Genomic DNA, 23,603 nt, shown 5'->3' on the forward strand with positions numbered 1-23,603 from the left:
TGATTCTGGCTAGGGCATATATTTTGGCACACCATATCAAATTACTTCTCCATGATATTATTATTATATGAAGGCTGGTACATACTTTAATATTTCCGATGGAAGCCTGGTGAAACTATATAAAAGCAGATGAAATCAAACAATATCTTGTTGCAAGTGGCAGCCACATAGATTTAAGTCTCCAGCCTTTTTTTATTTATACAAGGATTCAAAGAACATAGTTCAACAGTGCAAGATAGTTACAAGTACCTTGGTAACCAAAAGAAATATATAAATGGCCAAGTGTGCCCATAAGTAAGATAAATCTTAGCTTTTCAGACAGAACTGCACATTGTTGTTGTTTCTCTTTTTAAAGCCAAGGTGCGTTCTAAATATATTTGTACTTTAAATCCCTAACAAGCCCACCAGAAAACAACAGGTTGTTTGTCAATTGTAAAGGATAAATACTAGTGCTCTTAAAGCCTCTATTAACCCTTGCCCTTGGCTGAAATAGATATTATGGCACAAAAAGAATATGCTGTACTTCCATGATTCTGGTTTCTGGTTGAGAGTTATGCATGGGGCCCTGGTGTTACATTTGTTTGTCCAATTATTAAATCTGCCAATATACATATACACCATGGCTTTGTGCTTTTAAACCTTGAAACACAACTCTACTATCTTGAAGACAACTGTTTAAAAAAAAATTTTTTTTTTAAAGATTTCTGATCCCATGAGCATGAGATATAGCTCCTATCAACGCACTTAGACTCAAACTACATCTGACAGCGACAGAGGCGTTTGAGTCTGGGTCTTCCCCATTGTGTATAAAGAGGATTGGGTTGTCAGATTTTTTACAACAAAAGGCGCCTCTGGGCACATGGAACTAAGCCTGCCTCCTGCCCAGGACTGTCAGCTTTTTGATTTGGGAATCTAGTTGGAAGAAACGTGTTTACAGAGCTTGGAAAGGTTTGGATTTTTTGGACCACTGCCCCCATACTCTCTTAGCTCAGCATTGCCAGTGGCCTTACTTCCTGCATAATTCTGTAATCTATGGTCCAGGAAAGTAACTTTTTGAAGCTCTGCATATCAAAGGGAGAAACAAGGTGAAAATAAGTGGAAAATTATGTGTCCTTATCTATATACTGTTTTTGCTCTAAAATTTGACCATCCCAAAACAGAAAACACTCTTCTGTGTTTAGATTTGATTTTGGCAGGCTTTTAAACTGACAGATTGATAGTGTTACATTTATAGTTGGAATCTTACATAGAGCCCTGAATGATGTGAGTTTACAGCTGTCCAGCAGGTTGGCAGAACATTTTCATTAACGTGAAATGAAATTATAGTTGTATTTTTTCCTCCCACATTGTGTATAACCATTGACTTCTCTAAATAAAAGGCCATATATGCAACACTATTTGACTGTGGCACTTCACTTTTCTGGTATTTGAGCTTACATTCAAAGGAGGCAGGGTGTTCGCTTTTCATGCCTAGAATCGTAGAGTTGGAAGAGACCACAAGGGCCATCCAGTCCAACCCCCTGCCATGCAGGAAATCACAATCAAAGCATCCCTGATAGATGGCCATCCAGCCTCTGCTTGAAGACCTCCAAGGAAGGAGACTCCACTACACTCCGAGGAAGTGTGTTCCACTGTCGAACAGCCCTTACTGTCAGGAAGTTCCTCCTAATGTTGAGGTGGAATCTTTTTTTCCTGCAGTTTGCATCCATTGCTCTGGGTCCTAGTCTCTGGAGCAGCAGAAAACAAGCTTGCTCCCTCCTCAATATGACATCCCTTTAAATATTTGAACAGGGCTATCATATTACCTCTTAACCTTCTTTTCTCCAGGCTAAACATCCCCAGCTCCCTGAGTCGTTCCTCATAGGGCAAGGTTTCCAGACCTTTCACCATTTTAGTCGTCGTCCTTTGGACACTCTCCAGTTTCTCAATGTCCTTTTTGAATTGTGGTGCCCAGAACTGGACACAGTATTCCAGGTGGGGCCTGACCAGAGCAGAATATAGTGGCACTATGACTTCCCTTGATCTAGACACTATACTTCTATTGATGCAGCCTAAAATCGCATTGGCCTTGTTAGCTGCTGCATCGCACTGTTGACTCATGTTCAACTTGTGGTCTACTTGGACTCCTAGATCCCTTTCACACGTAGTTTCATTCAGCCAGGTGTCCTCCATTCAGCCTCATTTGTATTGGGAATTATTTTAAGAATGGTGTAACTGCAACCAAAAATAACTACAGTGGGTATTACACATTTGCTGGGTTTAGGGATACGGCACCACCGTGAAAGTAGAAAAACCACAAATAAAAAACACTATTTTTTTTATCTGAGAGAACACCTCTCTAGAAATCTCTAGGTCCTCCAGATCAACTCTGGGGTCAACATCTTCTAGAAGTTGACTTTAGAATCATGCTGGAGGATCCACTGATGCCTAGAGAAGTGTTTTCTCTAGTAATTTCTAGATCCTCCAGTAAAACTATGGTGAACATCTGTTAGAGTTGTGCTGGAGGAACCTAGAGATTCCTTGAGAGAACATATTAATCATACAAATAATCAAATCTGCAAAATTAAAAGTTACAAATGTGGAGAACTAACTGCAGATTGACTAGATCGATAAGAAAAGTAGATAGGGTGTGGTTCTACTCACAAGGGATTGAAAATAATGTGTGCAAAGCAGGTGCAGTTTGGAATAAAGGAATCATGCTGGAACTGAATTTTGATATGATGTCTTCAAAACTCAACCAATGCTACTGGCAATCTCCAATAGTGAGTGGAGTGACTAGGAAACTAATTTTCTCTGCGCTGCATAGAACCCAGGTGGAACCAGGAATGGGAAGGATGGCTGAATTCATTTGCTTGGTTACTGTTTCATCATTTCTAATGCCATGGTACTGTACTTGAAATGTTCCCCTTACTTGTAACTGAGTATGCATTTTTGGATGCTGTTGTTAAGAAACACAACATTTGTCTTTGATGCAAGACACACAGTAAAAATGTCTCAACATTTGTGCAAAGCCTATATTATTTTTTTAAAATAAAAAGTATACTTTCACACACCTCCTGCTCCCCAAAAGGAAAGTGGTAATGTGATGCAAACTGAATTAACAGCAAAGTCCACATCAAGAGCTTTCAATTGTTCAGTCAAATCAACAGGATTATCATGATATACTAAGTATTTTTGAAAAAAGAAAATATGCTTATGGCTGTAGGTCTAGTAAGCGAAACTGCCCCAACAGAGAAATATGTCATCTGTATATTTTTATGTAGATCTGTGGTTGGACTGCCTTTCTTCCTCAACCTCATTTTAGCCAAACAGGTATCAGACAACATACCTGGCAACTATTATTAAAAAGAAAATCAGGTGAAGGAATGAGGTTGTACTACAAAATGGTTCTAGAAACATAGAATTAACTTTGCTAGAGGAAGTAAAAAAGGGTAGCATGTTTGATTATGCAAAATATGGCTTTGGTCTACTTGATGCCCATCAAGATAATTGATGGGGAATAGGCAGGACCAGCAGTAACTTGAAAATCTGATATTACATCCAAATACATTTTCCAGGAATGTTTGTTAGAACCTAACTGTTCCCTGGGTTGTTCAGTTATCACTCTTAGACTTTGATAACACAAGTAATAGTACACAAAACCTCACAACTTATCCTTTGGTAAAAGGTGACTGTTGTCCCTGTTAATAACAGGAAGGAAGATGTTCAGCCTCAGACTGAAAGAGAGCTTTCTCAACAGTCTCCCATGCATAATTCTGTCACAAATGTTGCATATTACAACTCTGTATTGCATTTTACCAATTTGATTGCTATTTTCAAAACCACACAAAACCAAAGTCTCATTCCAATTTACTCAGATGTAAGAGAAATATTAAGTGGTTTCAGTTACTAGTGTTAGCAGACAAATATGTTCACAAATTAAAACACTCACTCCACTCCAAGATAATGAATCCCTTTGCTAACTGGAATTGTACAGAATATGTACTCCTACATCAAAGTAAAGGAGAGACTCTTTGCCACTTGGCTTAATGGAAAATTATGAACTGACCCCCTGTTATAGACCTCTGAAAATCTTGAAATTAAAAAGGTGTATTGTTCCAAACATAAGTAGCACAGTCTTGGCCACAGTTAAATAATACGAAATAACTTGCATAATTTATTGCAGTCAATAAAAATGGTAAGCCTTGAGGGTCATTTGCGTCCCCCTCCTTCCCCTAAACCTTTCTGTCAAGATCTTTTGTATCCCCTTGGGTGCCTCTTTGTGGCAAATTAATGACTTTCTTTCCTTTCTCTTCATAATGAGGTACAGAAAAAAGGGCCCAGCATTTGGGGGGGAAAAAAAGACCAGCTCTAGCACTGCCAGGTTATCACAAACAATCAAGAACTTTTTATCTCTCTCATTTTGCCAAGATGAATTAAATATGTCCACATTTTTGGCAAATTTGAGACCTCCACCACCACAGTCTCTTTTGTGGCTGCATAAACAAATTATCGCCACAGGTGCTGCCTTGCAACCACAGCCAGACTAAGTAATAAAAGAAAGGAAGAAGGCAAAAGTATGCTGCTACTGCTGCTGCTGCTGCTTCCCCCGACGCCTTGTCCAGATTGTTTAGGCATAGCGTGTACCTCTGGCAGCCTGGTGCTAATTGTCTTGGACAGTCTTTTGCTGCATACATCATCAGGACAACCGTCGCCACTTCCAGAGCCACTGATGTCATCACCTGTTGAAGAGGGAGTTCAGATAAGGGCTGCTGACATTAAAAGCTTAATCTGTGTTAGCTCATGATGTCTGTGGCATTCCTTGGTGCATATTGCAACAGCACATGATGCCATGATGCCGAATGAAGGGATGAAGAAGCGGGTATGCAGGGCTCTACTTGATGATGGGACTACCTCGCTGCATGCCTTGCTCCCAGTGTCACCCACAGTCAACCAGTCAGAAGAAGGCTGTGGAAGATGGGCTTCAGCAGTGGAAAAGGGGGAAGGGCCAAATCTGCTTGGCTATATCTTGTTAGTGACATATACAAGTCCTAAGTCCACCTTATGTTTACATGTCTATTTTTTGGTCACTGTTGTGGGTAGTATTCTCCTCCCTCTGCAGTGTCCAAAGGTCCTCCAGCACATTCCCTGTCACAGTGATAACCATCCCCACCAGTCTTTCTCTGGTGGAGAGATAGAAGGGTGGGTTGGGGAAGTGTCTGGCTTCTATGTTCCCATAGTCAGATACAGGCCAATAACATAATCCTGAGACCTCTGGAGGACCACAGCACATCACCCAGGAAGATCACCTTGGTCTTCTATCCCTGCTGCTCTCCAGCAGCAACTGAATGGTCTGGGGGTGCTATCACAGTGCATTACCAGAGGTGACATGTGCTGTAATGTAGTTCCACATGGGGAACACTTAATGCTATGCTCGATAAAGTAGGATCTTAGCCATTTTCTGCAAACCTGTTTAAAGCTCTTCTTATTCTACCATTTGTTATGGAAGGGCTTGAATTTGCAGTCTTGACAACCACCAAAGAGTAGAAAAAGGAACGAGACAGCATATTTTAGATTAAATAATTTGTAAAAAGTATCACTTTCTGCTCCAGGAGTGGGCACAGTGCAGCCCTATATGAGGCTGTTTTTGCAACGCTTGACCTTACCAAACTCCACAGGCTACCGTTTTTCTGTTGGGGAAAAAAGGGAATTGCCTCTCCTGGAAGCCTCAAGGAATGACAATTCCTCTTTTAAATAGAGTGCAGAAGGACTGGTTTATAATACTAGTGATTCAAAATCTGCACCAGGGGTATAGCTGTGTGGGCAAAATGAGGGCATTGTCTCCCAAAATAAGAATTTTGATCCCCATATAAATTTTCCTTCATTCCCCAAATTTCTAGCATTGCAGAAAGTAAGAAAAACAAAAAGTAAAAATAAAATAAAATAAAGTAAATAAAGTAAAAGTAAATGAAAGTAAAACAAGTAACAGTAAAATAAAATAAAAAATATTTAAAAAATAAGGAAATAAGAAAACTGTCCACACCTGGTACTCTTTGCCATGTTTACATTCACTTGGTAAATTTGCTTGTTCCTTTTCCTTGGAAGCCTGAACTCCAGTTCTGAATACTCCATTGAAGTTTTTAAGCAACGCCACTGCTAGAAATTTGGGAACTGAAGGAAAATTTGGGGTTTTTTTGGGGGGGAGGGCAGAATTCTTATGGAGGGGAATTCCTTAAGCTTGCCTCCCTGTGGCTACATTGTTGACTGCACTGGCTATCAGTCCATTTCAGAGACCAAAGTGTTGGTTTTAAGGTTTCTATTTTCAACATGTTACATTTTAACTTGTAACTGTTTTAACTTTTTGAATTGTTTAATTATTTTTTAAATTTTATATTTATAGATTTTAATGGTTTTGTACTGTTTTTAAATTGTATTGCATTAAATTTGCTGTTTACTGCCTTGAGCCCCTGTATTGGGAGAAAGGTGGGATATAAGATCATCATCATCCTTTAAAGCTTGGAACCAAGATACCTGTAGGAGCCCCCCATATTTAGTTCCCTGAACCCCAAGGCTCCTCCGCTGAATGCCTCCCCCAAATGGGGCAAGGAGGGTCCTACAAAAGTTGGGCATTTTCAAAGGTGGGCCTCCTATGTGTGCAATTCCCTCCACAAAGTGGCTTGTTTGATGCCTATGTTACACTTTTTTTTTAAAAAAAAAGTGCCAGGTAAAGACATTCCCATTCTCCCAGGTATTTGAACCATTGTTTTAATACTTCTGCACCTTTGTGTTTTCTATCCTGCTGGTTTCCCTTTGGTTTTATAAACACCAGAGTACTACAGACCTCTTTCTTTCAGCTGTGGGTCATGTTAAGTTGTGCCACCTTGGCAGCACCACACTGATTCATCTTTTTAGCACTGTACTTACTTGTATCTTGGAAATCAACATCATTCCCATTGTATGCATTACGCAGTCGACTTGTCATAATCTTTAACTGCATGATTTGCTGGCGAATAGTCATGTCTGGTTTGGTGACATCTACATCCACCTCTGGGTTGTTGATCTGACTGGCTAGGCCATCTCCCATCACATCTGGAAGATATCTGTAAAGAGAATGTGCATTCATTGTTCTTAGTGTGCACCTTCAAGTTGTTTCTGACATAGGGTCACCATATGTATCCATTGCCAAATAGGGATTTAAACCCTGGGCTCTAGAGTTGTAGTTCAATGCTCAAACCATTGCACCACACAGGCTTTCACACAGTTAGGCATTAACTGTGGTCAGCTTGACATACTTCCCTGGTTTGCATCCTCTTTCCTCTCTCCCTCTGGGATGACCATAAGGAGATAGGAAGCATTCACTCTTGCTTTTAATCCAAGAGATGGACAACTATGACCATACTACAGATTTTTATGGAATGCAACTCTCACCATTGGCTCTGCTGGCTAAATTAATGGGAAATGCAAACAATACATTTATACACAGGCCAGAGTGTCACAAACACCCATCCGTGCTTTAACTTAACCTACTGTAGTTTCATGTTATATCAGAATGAGGGAAGGGAACTCCAGTTAATTTAAATCAGAGGCAAGATACCATACAGGTTCTAGGAGCCACACCTGCCCGATATGCTACCCTCCCAGATCCATGTGAGCCACACCTACCCTTTTTCTTGCTGGTCAAATGGTTATATTTATAAATAAGATAAGAGAGCTTTTGGGCTCCAAAAGAGTCTGCTCTCCCATAGCCTTAAAATGGAGAAGTGTGGCTCCTAGAGGCTTCTGGAAACATAACCTTCCATTTCAGGGCCATTGTTTTTGGGGAGAGGCATTGGAGGTCTTGGAAAGGTCTACAGTGCATGTGGCCTCTGGGCCACACAAATCCTATATCTGGTTTAAACTATAGTTTTTTCAAAGAAGCCAGCATCAAACCTTTGTTTTAAAAAGAAGTATAAGTGAGCTGTGTGTGCCATACCTTCCAAGCTAGCCTGCTGGCTTGTCACCAAAGCTGATATAAGATCTAATTACCTGTCTGGCTGAGAGAGGGGTAAAAAACTAACATATTCCTATGGCTACCCTCCCAAGTAATAATTACATTAAAACTGGATCTATATCCTGGTACACACTGGCGGTGAAACGCTACCCCTCTTTGCTGTGAATTGTTGCCGCAGCAACCAAACCGTGGGGCAACAATGTGCAGTAAAAAAGAAGCCACCTACAGAAGCTTCTTTTTTGCAGTGAAGCAAGCAGGAAGCCATGATGCCACTCCCTACCAGTGACGTCTGGTCACTGAACACCAGCGTCATCATCATGGCGGCCCCCGTGTGGAATGATGCCGCTGTCCATACAGACTAGGGTTCCGGAGCAGTTTCTGCGCACTCCGGAACCCTAGAATCGGCGCTGCCACATCGCTTCCTGCCCTTGTGTAACGGGCCTCTGAGACAAACCCCCCCCCCCCACTTTTTGGTTATGAAAACATTTTTGTGCCTATCATCCTGTTAGTGACATATGCAAGTGTAAATCTGCCTTATTCTTGTGTATCTATTATTTTGGTCCTTGAAGAAGTTGGTGTTCTCTTCCTCCCTATGCAATCTCCAAAGCCCCTTCACGCCATTGTGCTGCAAAAAACGCTCTCATGGCCATTCCACTGCTGGTGTAAAAGGGAGGGGGGGTTGTCCTCCTATCCAAACAAAGATTGATGACATCATCTGCTGAAGCCTGCAGAGAACCCCAAAGGACCTTGGTTGAAGACATCCTTGGACTGTCTCTGGCTACAGGTACAAAGCCAGTTGCTTCTCCAATGAACCCCTGCTTTTCTCCAGCAATGAATAGTCATGGGAGGGGCATCACAATGCAATGGTGTGTCCTGGGGTGGTGATATGAAAACCTTAAACTACACATGACCATATAAGATCCTAGATGTGTCAGTCTAAACGTGGATGAAAATGTATTCCAATTAGATAAAATCATTCATTCTCTCTTAACTGACAGTGCCTTTTTCTTATCCTTTTTCATTATGGAATATCACCTTTCCAGGCTCCAAAATGTAATGGTGTATGAGGGCATTTAATACATGCCAAACAGATAACCTTTCTTCACATGGTTACTACTTCACATGTTAATCATTCCTACCTGCCTTTGGTCATCCCATTCCAGCACCTGTCTTCGTTCACAGACCCAGATGAGATTTTTTCATTGCAAAGTGTGATTGGAAGTGATACCCAGAAGTCTCTGATCTCCCTCAGCTTCCCTTTGGCATCCGAAACCTGACAAAAAAATAGTTTAATTAAAGATCAAGGGAGCATTGAATGTGGCAGCCTTGGTCTTAATCTAGATGACACAAACCAAAATTCTAGGGCAGCTGTTATTCCAGTAAAAAGGATATACAGGCCTGTGATGCCTGAATGCTTATCAGTTATAGTACAGAATAGGAATCATTTTACCAAACCTGCTGGATAGTGGGAAAGCTATCCAAACTACATTTCCCAAAGTTCTTCTAAGAAAAAACTAAGAGGGATAAGGACAGAGGCATCTATAATCCCTGATTTGGGAGCAGAAGAGCTGGGGTCTTGGCAGGGCTGAGGGCTTATTTTGCCTCTAGAAGGCAAAATAATGAAACAGATTATCATACATTTGCCATGTCATGAGATGACATGACTCATTAGAAAAGACAATGGCCAAAATCCTGTTGGGCAGTTACAAATGTGTATCCTAGAGTTATGTACTCATGACTGTTTTGTATTCACGATCCCTGTGTAGCCCCCTAGCTTGGGGGATACATAGGGACTGTGAAAGTCCTACACTCATCACTTACCAGGCAGCAGCTGCTGTGATCAATGTTTTCTATTTCCCTGTTGACAGAGAAGCAGCTGGTTAATGGTTCACTTCCTTTTTGCACAAGCGATCTCTGGCATGAGAGGGAAATGTGAAAGGAACTTGTTTCTGTCTGTTGCACCAGGCAGGAGGTGGGAACATCAGTTAGCTGCTTCCTGATTGACAGGCTGCTGCCAGGTAACTGCATTGCTTACACATTCATAACTCCCACCAGGATTCTGGCTAATAATGCTTGTTAAAGTAGTAGGCATTAGGCATTATAGGTAAAAAGACTCAACTAAGGAAGCCACAGGCCTGACTTTGCAATACCTGACTGGGGCCATTCATAACTGGGTGTCTTGGAGGTATTTCATTTATAGCATCACCATAAGTCAAAGCCAACAGCAATTAACAACAGCTAGTAAACTAATCTTCTGCTTTCTAGAGGGGCAGCCATGACAGTGTGGTGTAGCAAAAAGAAAGAAGAATCCCGTGTCACTCTGAGGACTAAGAAATCTATTTTGGCATAAAGATTTGAGTAGTATGCCTTCTAATAAAGTGCACTGTAGTCCACAAAAGGTTATGCCATTATATATTCATTACTCTTTAAAAAGATGAGTGATGGGAAAAATGAGTTTGGCCTGTGCAGCGGACAAGTTGAATAACTTATGAATAATCATGCATAAAGATCATCCAAGCCATCATATTTCCCATCACCATTTATGGATGTGAGAGCTGGACAGTGAAAAAAGCCAATAGGAAGAAAATAAATTCATTTGAAATGTGGTGCTGGAGAAGACTACTAAGAATACCATGGACAGTCAAGAAAGCAAACCAATGGCTTCTAGAACAGATCAGGCCTGAACTCTATCTGGAAGTCAATATGACTAAATTGAGGCTGTTGAACTTTGGCCATATCATGAGGGGAAAAAAATGAATCATTAGAAAAGACAATGATGTTAGGAAAGGTGGAAGGTGGTAGAAAGAGAGGAAGACATCATGCCAAATGATTAGACTCAATCAGTGAAGACACAGGTTGGGCCTGCAGGATCTGAGCAGAGAGGTTGAGAACAGTGGGGCTTGGAGATATCTAATCCACAGGGTCGCCATGAGCTGAGGCCGACTTGAGGGTACCTAACAACAACAAAATATCATTAAGGGTTTTTGTGCCATTAGGCTTTTTCACACTGATGATGGTTGGTATTTTAAATTCTGCCAGATTATGTCAATCAAGGTTTATATAGTTTTTAATAAATGTTAATATGTAATGTTTTTATTTTTTTTAATTGTTTATTTTTTAAACTTTATATTTATGGAGATTATTGCATAGGCTTTTATCTCATTTTTCCAACAGGATAAACGTGCATTTAATTTTAAAGATGGGTCTTACTGCATTCACCTGTCTCAGACCAGGCTTATCCCATGGCTTTTCAAGGACGAGATTTTCCCATGCTTAAAAAGCCATGTGATAAGCCCAGGTTGCAGATCGGCTGCAGACAAACTGCAGATGGGTGATGCAGTAAGACCCATTTTTAAAGTTAAATGTGTGTTTATCTCGCCAGGAAAAGGATGCAATAATCTCACTATATTCTATGCTGATAAGGTCTTATCTGGAATACTGTGCTTTCTGGCTCACCCCAGCAGGCATTCTTTCTCCTCTCCCTCTCTCAGTGATTTGGGGGCCTCAGAGAAGGAGGCTGGAGGTCTGCTGCTGCTGGTGGTCCCTTGCAAAGAGGGAGACCCAAAGATTGCAAATGGGTGGAAGCAGGGAAAGCACGCCTGGTCTGTTGGTCCTTTTCTCTTTTCCCCTTGAAGGCAAAGCTGGGGAAAGGCTCCTACAGGCGAGGCACTCTGAGGAGGAGTAGGGGCAGCTGAGGCACAGTCCTTCCAGGGTGGCTTCCAGTCCCTTTCCTGTAGGTATCTGGGGCCAGGGCCCGGACCAGGGGAGAATCCTGCCTCCCTTTCTCCCTCCAGCTGCTGGATCCTTTTCTTCCTCACCTCATATTTTTTTCCAAAAGAAGCACCAGAAAACCAGTGTTTGAAAAGAGCGTTTTTTTTTTTTGCATTTGTTTTGCTTCAACATGAGTCAGACCGATGACAGTCAAGTCTGAAACTGTTTCCAGTGGGAACAAGGGACACAGAAAGTGATCAGCAAATCGCTTTAAATCATAGTGGGAAAGGGCCCCTAGTTTCTTACTTCCATCAGCCATGAAGTTCACTTGATGCCCTTGGGCCAGCTGCTAGCATGCAGCTCAGTCCATTGTACAAGTTTGCTGTGAGGAGAAGATAATGAGGGCCACCTTGGTCTGTGCTCCTTGGTTAAAGGATAGGATCAAAATCCACTAAATAAATACTGCAGTTGATTGTTAAAGCATTGACACTCGCAGCAGACTCAACAAGCTTTCTTAACAATGAACCACACAAATTGGTCTAAAAATATTTGAAGACCGACATTGCATACTCACAAGTTTCTCTGAGCTAAGCTGTGAAGGTTTGTCTTCACTGACATATTTCCCCCGCTTCTTTTTATCTTCAATGTTGGAAGCTTTGGGGTTGATTTTAGGATTTCCACAGCCTTGAAAGGTCTGAGGGAAAAGCAAAACAAGTTTCTCTACTACATCAGAGCAGTACAATAGTTTCCAGTGCTTGAAAATTTTACACTTTGGTATTACTACTGACTGATTCCCCAGTCAGAATTATGGGACTTGTAATCCAAGAAAGTAGTATTTCCAAGCTCTTGTATTTTCTCCATTCAGCATATTTCTCTCCAACTTTTTATTTATTCTGTCTCACCCACTCAGCTCTGTTGAATTGCTAGACATCTCATATTGCTTTAAAAATATAGGGGTTCCTTTATTTCAAGTCAGACCAGTGGTCCATCTACTTTAGTACATCCCCAGGGTTCTAGTTTTTCCCAGCTTTACTGGTGTTGTTGGGATTGAACAGGGGAAATTTTACATGTAAAGAATGTGCTCTGCACTGATCTATGGCTTTCGTCAAATCAAATACATGTACTGCCACTCTGCAAATCCAGTCTCCATTAAGCTGAAATTCAGCCAATGATCTGAGAAGTCCAGTGTGGGACAGTACTTCTGAGTCTTCTGTTCTACCAGATGAGTTACTGAAAAGATAATAATCTGGTCCAAATAATGTTTATCCTTTACTTTAAAAATTAAAAAAAAGATATAAGAACAAGTCTTGTAATGTCCTTAGACCAGGGTTTGTTAATCAGGGCTCCCTGAAATCTTAGGGTTCCACAAGGGATCATGATTGGGAAAAAAATAACAACAACCCCTTTTTGTAGATACAGTGGTTGGAATCTTGTATGGTCTTTATGTAAACATATGTACCAAAGTGATGGCACTACACACTGTTTTCCAGTGCAACTCCCCAATCCTCACTCACCAGGCAGTAGCTGCTGCAACTGATACAGGTATGTTCCCTTGTTGCTCAGAAAATTGCTGCCTGCCATTTGTACCCCTTCTTCAGATGCATTTCGTGGAGTGGAAGCGAGGCACAGATATATGTATGCCACTGTGAGGATCTCAGTTCAAATTACAAATCCATTGTGTATGGATGAATTGATATCCTCACAAACCAGTGGCATATATATGTCTGTGCCTTACTTCCACACCACTAAATGCATCTGAGGAAGTAGACTGAAGTCTACGAAAGCTCATGCTGCCAACGTTTTCCCCCCAGTTAGTCTCAAAGGTGCTACAAGATCTCTTTACATACTGAGCAATCTCCATTATGACAGGTGGAAACAATCACTTGCGCAAGGGTGGTGGGAATGACACCTAACTGCTTCCCAAGAGACAGCCCAATGGATCCTTGTCAATTGAAGTGGCTGCTCCTTAGTAAGTGGAGCTGGGGGATAAACTAGGGGCTATGTAAGGAGCATGAATAAGTAACAGTTACAAGTGTGTAACTGCAGGTTATACATTTGTAACTGTGGTAAGGATTCCAGCCAACAATTTTTATGCAGGGATTCCTTGAAACCAGAACATTATTTCAAGGGTTCTGCTACAGCAGAAAAGATTGAGAAGAGTTGCTTTAAACACTTTACAGAACTTCTCAGATGTCTTGTTGGTTGTGCTTAGAATCTAATGTTCAACCAGTTTGGATGCTTGCATGCAGCCTCAACATCCTGGATGTGACTGCCCTCAACTGCTCATTGCAATTGACAGCCATTTAGCAAGTCCACCCTGGAACAGATTTATCTTGCCCTCATAGACAGTGAAGACATTGTGCACCTTGGTCCTTATCAGCCATTTGCACAGCAACAGAGAGGGACCACTGCCTTGTTAGCCACTTCTTTTTAAAAATTATACACAAAATATCCTGAGATATAGGCATGTTAGTCTGTGGAATCAGTATGTAGAGAGATCTTATAGCACCTTTGTGACTAACTGAAAAAAAGAAGTTGGCAGTAGGAGCTTTCGTAGATTTCAGTCTACTTCCTCAGATGCATTTAGTGGAGTGGAAGCGAGGCACAAACATATATATGCCACTGGTATATAAGGATATCAATTCATCCATACACAATGGATTTGTAATTTGAATTGAGATCCTCACATACCAATGGCATATATGTCTGTGCCTCACTTCCACTCCACTAAATGCATCTGAAGAAGTAGACTGAAGTCTACAAAAGCTCATGCTTCCAACTTCTTACTTTCAGTTAGTTTCAAAGATGCTACAAGATCTCGCTACATAAAATATTCTGGTACTTGCTTTTTTGAAGAAGCATGGTTTCAGCTTTTTCACTGTAGCACACTTGTTTATAGTTTATTATAGTGGTTATTACAATGCAGTTCTTCCAAGAGTATAAAGAACATGCAAGAACAATGAAAAATATCTTCTGGGAGGTAGGGAATAATTCACTCCCTTGCACTCTCTCTCTCAATTGATGGCTCTGTTTCTACTTTGTATTAACACTGTATTTTGTGGATTACTGTTGTGTTCTCTCTCTCTCTTCCACTTCTCTCTCCCTCCTAGCCTATCAATAACTTATCTACTTGCCAGTCAATTCCTGATTCACTCTCCATCAGCATCTGTTAGTTACAGTAGGAGTGACAGGAAAAACAGCTGGGCTTCGGAACACAAATTATTCTGTTGTTACCATCAGCCTCAGTTGTACAAGGAGCTGCACAGTTTTAGGAATCATGCTGGAGTAAACCCCCTCTGTGCAGTGCTAAAGTGTCACATTCTGCTCAGAACTGCCACTGTGAAAATCTTCAGAAATGAAGGGAGGGAAACATGTGGAATTCTTAGAAGTTGTCACAGTTCCAACATTAGAAGGGAGCCTGGTACTGGAAAAAGATGTACAAATAAAAGATGATGGAGCTGCTTTTCAACCACTGAAAAATGCTAACGCCACTTGTCCTGTACTCAAGAATTGGACAACCAATGGGTATCAACAGAAGTTACTGGAACCCCATCACTGTAGCTTTGCAATAGATGGCAGAGATAAAAATGACATGCACCAACAACTCTTGTAGAAAGGTAGGAATCCTGCAGCTTTCCATATGTTATTGAATTATAACTCTTAGAAGCGCTATCCAGTATATCCAGCAGCCTGGAGGGTGGCATGATCCCCAGCCCAAGCATACAGTATGACTAAAGGCATATGATACAACAGCCATGCTGAAATTCAGCAGGTTTGGGTCTGGGGTGTGCCTGGATGAGAGACAGCCTGGGCACAATGGCAAATTAAAAAGAAATTAAAACAAATTAAGATAGGCATGCCACAATCTGACTCTTACCTTGGTTTTTATTGATTCTCTGTTTTCTTGCATGTTAGAAATGGCTTCTGCAATCCGGGTATGAATTGTACCAATGACTATGTCTACATTGGATGGTCCATCAAAACGGTCAGCTACCATGAGCAGTGCATCTAACAGGGCAGATAATAGATAGGAACTGTTTAACAATATATCATGGAAATAATTAATCAAATATTTGATTGAATATTGTTATAGAACAATACCAGAACAATATGATACCTAAATAGGACATTTCATGTACTCATTTACATTCAGGCACAAGATGAAGCCCAACACCCAATTCCTTTCCAGGAGAGGTTATAGTAATACTTACTAATCTAAATATAAACACCATTTGATTTATAGTAGAACAAACATATTAAATAATTTATTATAAATACATTCTACCCTTTGAAAACTTTGTTTGAATGACTACAGATCATTAATTAGAACTTAGCCCATGCAATTACAGGGGAACACTTTGTAAAATGTAATCCACTCTTCTTCATGGATGTACCAATGATACCCATGATCTAAGACTGTCTCTCAGAGAATTCCTAACTCACATACATTGCATGTATAGTCTAATGCAATTATCTTTACATACTGGATCTCTTGAACAAATTTAAGCTGACAGAGATGTTAGCCCCAGAGGTCTAACAATCTACAAGTCAGACTTCATGCCACTATGATACTATATTGAAAATAATACTCCCCAAGAGTATAACAAACACAGTGGTGCTGCTTAAGCGATCTTTCTGTGCCAGCAGGGTTGGGGTTGCCTGCACCATTTCCTTTTCAAAATGTTTCTCCACAAAAACTGAGCAACTGCAACTTGCTTTAGAAAAATAGCCCAAATCTGAAAGGTGAGGGGATAGTGATTTCATCTGTCAAGTCTTTAAAATCACACCTACTGCTCCAGGGATGACAAGGTAATTACAAGGATATATTGCAAAGCTTTTCTTTCATTGATAATCCCAGCCATTGTTTAGTTCACTTTGTTGTCCAATGCTAGTGCTTCAAGGTCTTCTGTAAAAATGCAGCTATTCAGTGTTCTTGAGATAAAAAAGGGAGGCACTGCTCTTGAACTCTGATTAATTTAAGTCAGAGTTTTCACTAGAAAATTAACTAATTAATCAAACCAAAAGTGGGTTTTCAATGGCTCAACTTTCAACTAAAGGGCATCCAAACTTCTCTCACCATCACCACAAAGCCACAGGTTCCAAGCTCTTTAGCCTTTTCTCTCAAAACAGAGGCAAGAGCAGGGTTACTGAGGGCTACATGGCCTTCACAGCACAGCGCTCAGTGTTAAATCAGGCTGTTCCCAAAAACCTTAATGCTGAAAACCATCTCTTCCAAGAATATTGGAAACTGTGGTGCAGGTCTGCATTTAGCCCTCCTATTTCCACAGCAGGTATGGGAAACATCTGGGCCTCCTGTGATGGCTGGCGGCTCCCATGTCAGTGGATCAGTGAATCTCCTTTGGTTTTAGTCTGATCTTTAAAGAAGCTATCCAAAGTGTTGAATCTATTTTGGGAACAGAATTCAGCAATTTACATAGTTCTTTTAAAACTTGAGATTTAAATCTGAAGGATTCACTGCCTCATCAATGTGTGGCATACTGCCCACCACGGCACCCTGGCAGAAACTGTGGGACTGCAGTTGCCATCTTTCCTCATCCCACTGGCTTTGTTTGATAAGACTGATGGGAGCTGTAGTCCAAAAACACTTAGAAGGCTACATGATCTCCACCCTTGCTCTGTAGGACGCAGTAGTGATTGAAAGACAATCATATTGACAGCGGCTTGAGTCTTGCATAGGGAGATGCATGTCTAGCTGTATATCTAAATACAGTACATGTCTAGATGTATGTCTAACTATGTCTCCACTGCTGTCTCTCATTGTGCTCAGCTCCACCTTTTAGCAGTGCAGCTTCTCCTCAGCATGGCCATGGCCATGTTGTTGGAGAGCAGGAGGATTACCAGGGACACATCCAGGAATTTTCTTGTAGCTGGATGTGCTGCAACATATATCCACAAGAACCTCTGTGGATTCTTGGAATTTCTCTGCAGATGATGGCCTTGCAACCTACTGATATCTAGGAACATAGCTGGACTGTTTCCACAGAGCCCTTAATCTGTAATAGCATGGAAAAGGCTGTGTGTGGGGTGGGTGAGGGCCTGCAACCTTAAAAAGTGGGATTGGGAAGGGATTTTGGTCACTGTGCAGTTAGTAAGGAATTCTAAGCTCCTCAATGATAAAAAATGTGAGTTGTGATGCTGCAAGACTGCCATGCCATCATAATTCACTAATATGATTCCAGTCAGTGTTTAGAATTTAGCACATAGATATTTTGAATACATTGATCAGGTGCTCTGGCTGGTCTCTCAACTGGTTTCTTTATTAAAAGGAGGAACATGAACTACATGAAAAACCAGAGCGGTGGAAAGTATTGCAAGCAGTTGCTTGCCTTCTTACCTATCAGGTTCTTCCATTCAGGGTCGAGGTCTGCTTGATTGGCAACACAGCCCTTCAAGACATTACGGCAGTAGTTGTTACATGGCTTTACATTTGACATGCCACGGCAATGGGCACAATACATCAACTTCATGATGGCCCGGCTGCAATACTGGCTCAGTGGGACCTTTTAAAAAAAAGTTATTTCTTAAGCAAAGTAATGTTTTTTTCTTAACAAAAAAAATATATTTCACAACAGAAAACAGAATAAATGAGAAAAGACCTTGGAGAATGGCTAGAGCACTCAGGGGTACAAAGTGGACTGTTTTACAACAATTATTTAATTTGTTAAGCAGAGAAAGAAATTATTTATTCACTGTAGGAACTCCAGGGGCAACACACATTTATTTCAAATTTAAGTCCACTTTTAGATCTGAGACAATCCAAAAAGTCAATACTACTTTTTAAATTCTGAAGAATGAATTTTGCCTGAAAACAGATCTTGAAAACTTAAAAACTGCATTGAAATATGTGTATTTAAGAACTGTTTGGGCACTCCAGAAATGTTTCTTGACTATTTGAACAATAATATGAATTATCACGTGCCAAAAGGTATTAACTAACAAATATGGGCTGGCATCCTATTGTTGACATATGCTACCATAATGGTGTATGTCTGCTTTTGGTCACTGCAGGGAGAGGAATTCAGCATCCCACTCAAAGATCAACTGTGTCTTGCTCCCCCTCCCAACACAGCCATTTAATGGCTGATAGAGATCAGACGAGGAGAGTTGGCAGAACATTTGGCAATGTCCCTAGATTGGATTCAGCTAAAGGGGCATTGTCAGATTGTCTTCCACTGCCTTTGCCCTCCACCAACCCCTAAATGGCTGTGGAATGGGAAAGGGCAGCAAGACAGAGGCGAGTTTTGGGAGTGGTGAGAGGGGAGATTTGTCATACTTCTGCCTCGGTGGAAATTTACTCTCCTTTACCTCTTGTAGGATCTCAGCTTTGAATAAACAAAATCCAATCATCTCTATAATATACCAAAAATATTGTAAGCCACATTTCAAACATTCAGATATCAAACCAAATATGAAACAATAAATCCAATCATAAATAGCATCAGTGAAGTTGATAATCTCATATCAAATAACTACTGAACATTTGATTTCAATTTTTTTTTCTTAGAAATTTTAAGAATGCTTTTTGGAGTAAATTTACTAAAATCTCCTACAGACACTTAATCATTCCATCATTGTATTCATTATTAAAGAAGTTCTTGAGAACACAAGTGGATTCCAATCAGAGCCATTAGCCATCCTGGCTCAGGGATGCTGGAGGCCCATTGTGCCATTATACTTGTCATCTCAAACCCCATTTGGACAAGACGTTTCACTGCTTGTAGTAGGTTGTGCAAGTAGTTGCTTTTTCTCCAGCTGCATGTACATGTGATCCTTAATGTTTCTAAATATAAGCTGTAAGTGGTTGGACAACAGGGATCACTGGCTTGAGGTTTCCATTTTATGACTGCATGCACAACACTGCAGTCTAGAGCAACTGCATACATGGATAGTTATGCTATACAGATGGTGAACAAGATCTTGGCCCCCAAAGGTAACCTTTCCCATCTCTGGTTCCAATGAACTGTGAGCATGGTGTGGGCAGGAATGTGAATTCCATGCTAGGGATTATTAGAAAAGGGACTGGAAACAAAACTGCTAATAATGTAATGTCCTTATACAATTAATGACACAATAACACATGAAATACTGTAGCAGTATTTTCCCCCATATAAGTCACTTCATCTCAGCAATAGGGTAGGAAGAACTGAAGACACAGGTCAGTACAAATAATCAAGGGACCCACTGAAGTTTTTCTCCTACAGAAAAAAACGGAAGGATTCTCCCCTACAAAGAAAGACAATTAAGTTTTTTTGAGATGGGTGGGGTTATAGAATTGTACATAGAAAATGGACAGAAAGATGTTACTTTTTATCTACATTATAATTAGGGATTGTTTAATGGGAATGATTGGCAAGAGATCTCAAGAAAGATAAAATAAAGTGCTTCTTCACCTAATACTTTATTTATACAATTGACTGCTGCAGGATGTGCTGAGAGGCATTATCTTAGATGGGCCTGTTACAGACTGCCAAAATAAAGCTGCTTCGGGTCTCTTTGGAGGTATGCTGTTTAAATGATGCATGGGTCCTAAGAATCCAGAAGCTGCACCAAAGCTGCCCTCCAGTGCTTAGGAATGGAGTGTGGCTTTGGCACGACCTCCGGACTCTTAGGACCCATGCATCATTTAAATAGCATACATCCAAAGAGACCTGAAGCAGCTTTATTTTGGCAGTCTGTAACAGGCCATGGTTTTCAAAAGTGATTGGATAACTGCATGGAAAATAGAACTTACAACAGTTATATGAGACCTCCATGCCCATAATCTGCACAGTGAAGAAGACCAAGTACTGGAAATATAGTTTGGAAAAGTTACTTTTTTTTGGATCCTACCCAGCAGAATCCCCCAGCCATTATGTCCAGTGGCTATATTGGCTGGGGAATTCTGGGAACTGTAGTGCAAGCAATAAAGCAAATGTTAGCAAAAGTTTTTAGCCTTCATGCTTTTTCATGAACTTTTCAATAAAATAGTGGGACATACATATACAAGAGTGCATAGAGGTTCTGTGGCATAAGACTCTATTCCCTTATACTTCATTTTATCTAAACCCTTACAGTCCTCTTTGGTTATCACTGGGTGGTGCTTTAGTTCTGTTGGAAATAGCAAGGCAATCAAAAGGTGCATGTTTCAAGAACAAAATCAAATTAATCAAACAGAAACAACACACACATGTACAGACAAAGCTGCACCCACTTTATTATTATACTAAAACAGCAAAGCCTATTGAAAGTGTTGTTTAACATGCAAGATAGTCATTTAACTCCCAAGGCTGATTAAGCCTCATTATGATGTGAAGTAAGGGTGACATATCAGAATATTAATGCTTTAGAAGGGCTAAAACATGAAAGAGGAAGGCTGTTCTGCTGAAAAAATAGTTTGCAAAACCCTAGAAACTCCCTTCTCTGCGAACCTTTCTTCAAGGACAAAGACCACACCCAGCATGCTCTGGTGGAGAAAATATCCATTTCACCTGCAACTCATATGGGCTTTTAACCCATCCTGCCAGTGAAGGTGTGGGTGATAACATATAAATACAACCCATTGTGGGAGAAAGACGGGATATAAATCTTTGAAATAAATAAATAAATAAATTTACTTAATCATTCAAATTCCTTCTGAAAACTCGAGGTCTTTAGCACAACTCCTCATGTTATAGGAGCCCTGGTGGTGCAGTGGTTAAATGCCAGTACTGTAGCCACAACATTGTGAGTTCAATTCCAGGGCTCTAGGGGTGACTCAGCCTAACATCCTTTCGTAGATCAGTAAAATGAGGACCCAGCTTGCTGGGGGCAATTGGCTTACAGACTGTAAACCTCTTAGAGAGTGCTGAGTTCACTATTAAGCGGTATAGAAATGTAAATGCTATTGCTATTGTTCTCATGTCATTCTACTGGAACTCTGCCTGTGACTAAGGCTGCATCCACACTGCAGAAATAATGCAGTCTGTCACTGCCTCAACTGCTAAGGCATCATCATATGGAATTCTGGGATTTGTGTTGTGGCACCATAGCTCTCTGACAGAGAAGGCTATATATCCCACAGTTAAGATGGTGTCAAACTGCGTTATTTCTGCAGTGTGGATGCAGCCTAAGTACTCATGGCTGAAAACACACACACACATTTTATCCTTGTTTAGTCCTGTCTCCCTTTTACATCCCTTCCTCACATTGTTTCCCCTTTGTAGAACTGTAAATTGAACAGTCTATGGGACAGGGATTCTGTACAAAGTACTGTTGTACTGTGGCAGGCACACTGATGATTTTATAGGAAAAAACAGTTAACTCATAACAGTTCAACACCAAATTCAATCGTCTACAACAGAATAGTGGACCTTGGAGCCCTGATGGCACAGTGGTTAAATGCCAGTACTGCAGCCACAAGGTTATGAGTTTGATCCCCGGCAGGGCTCCAAGGTCCACTCACCCTCCAATCCTTTCAGAGGTTGGTAAAATGAGTACCCAGCTTGTTGGGGGCAATTGGCTTACACATTGTAAACTGCTTAAGGAGTGCTAGTTCACTAATAAGCAGTATAGAAATGTGCTTGCTATTGCTAATATATATCCCTTTTATGAAAGGATCAAAACAACATTATCTGTGCTAGAGACTACTCACTTCTCAGTCAGGTGGACAAGGGGTGGAACATGAGGCTTAAACCCAAAACAGTTACTGTTGTTAAAAGAAGGATGAGTAATTTTGCATTCACCTCACCTCATCTTATAAGCTATTAGGAGCAAAGGCAGATTGGAAACTAATGTCTAGAGTTTGGGGGGAAAGAACGTGACCACAGGAAGATGAGAAACATTCACCCCTAAGAAAGCACTGTATTTGAACAGTAAAAATCATTCTGTATATACGGTACAACTGGTAGCAAGAATCCACTTGCCTCATTTTAGTCTGTATTACAGAATTCTTGTCATTATTTCTTTTGTGTCTCTTCAGTCTGTATTTATAGTTCTGATGTGCTAGGTTTCTCAAAATTGCCACATTACCATTTCCCAGTCACAGATTCAGTCCTGAGAGTATTTCCTATGAAAATATTTTTAAAAAGAAAAGAAAAGTCTTGGTCTTTAGAGTACCTTAAAGTCTAACATTTCATTTTTTAAAGAATATGGGCTTCTGTAAACCACAGTCCACTGTGTCAGATACTTGTCTATGTTTGTCCTAAGAAGTCCATTGAAGCCTGGCTACAATTTGACAAAAGCTCATACTCTTAAAAAATAAGTTAGCCTTGGAGGTGCTTCAAAGGTTAAAGATTTTCTTTTTAATGGATTTAAACCTGTATTTCCTGTGGAAATTGTAAGTGAGTGTGTTTCAGAGCTTGGAAAAGTTACCTTTTTGGACTACAGCTCCCTGAATTTTTCAGCATGGTAATATTTTGAAGCTTTCATTCTAATAATGGGTTTCACCAAGCAGTTAATAATACTAGCAGCCCATGCTCTAGTGTGGAACTGATCTTGATGAATTATTTGTTTGTTATTTGGGACATTTATATCTTTGTTCTTCCGCCAAATGATTCTTCAAGAGGCTAACAGGTATACAAAGTTAATAAAAATGGTACAATCAAAATCAATGGAGCAGTGACAGCATATTGGCCCCTGAACAGGCTAAAAAAAAATCTAAAAACTTTAAAGATCTAAAAAGCCCTGTAAAAGAAACATAATTCACCTGAGATTAAAAAGAAATCAAGGATGATGTCAGGCAGGTCTCCCTGAGGAAAGCACTCTGTAGTCCCGAAAGCCACAACTGGGAAGGGCTTATTTTGGATCACCATTTACCAAGTGGGGGATAGTGGCTTCCATGTCAGTGGGCCAGTGAATCCTCTATGGACTTCATCTGAATTTTAAAGGACCTGTACAAGATGCCAAGGCACAAGATGACCCAAAGTAGGCACAGCATTTGGACACA

The 23,603-nt window shown here is 40.5% G+C and overlaps 1 protein-coding gene across 1 annotated transcript in view; it reads right to left on the reverse strand.

Moving 5' to 3' along the window:
• Nucleotides 1–2,048: 2,048 nt before the first annotated feature.
• Nucleotides 2,049–23,603, reverse strand: part of GPC1 (glypican 1) — a 288,288-nt gene continuing 266,733 nt past the window's right edge. Inside the window, exons 4-9 of the mRNA XM_042460161.1 lie at nt 18,036–18,201; nt 15,558–15,688; nt 12,255–12,374; nt 9,109–9,242; nt 6,904–7,079; nt 2,049–4,721 (exon numbers count right to left, since the gene is read on the reverse strand). Of these exons, the coding sequence (XP_042316095.1) occupies nt 4,489–4,721; nt 6,904–7,079; nt 9,109–9,242; nt 12,255–12,374; nt 15,558–15,688; nt 18,036–18,201 (960 nt within the window). The 3' untranslated portion in view covers nt 2,049–4,488. The remainder of the gene's footprint in view (nt 4,722–6,903; nt 7,080–9,108; nt 9,243–12,254; nt 12,375–15,557; nt 15,689–18,035; nt 18,202–23,603) is intronic.

This window comes from Sceloporus undulatus, chromosome 3 (assembly GCF_019175285.1).
Source record: "Sceloporus undulatus isolate JIND9_A2432 ecotype Alabama chromosome 3, SceUnd_v1.1, whole genome shotgun sequence".
NCBI lineage: Eukaryota > Metazoa > Chordata > Lepidosauria > Squamata > Phrynosomatidae > Sceloporus > Sceloporus undulatus.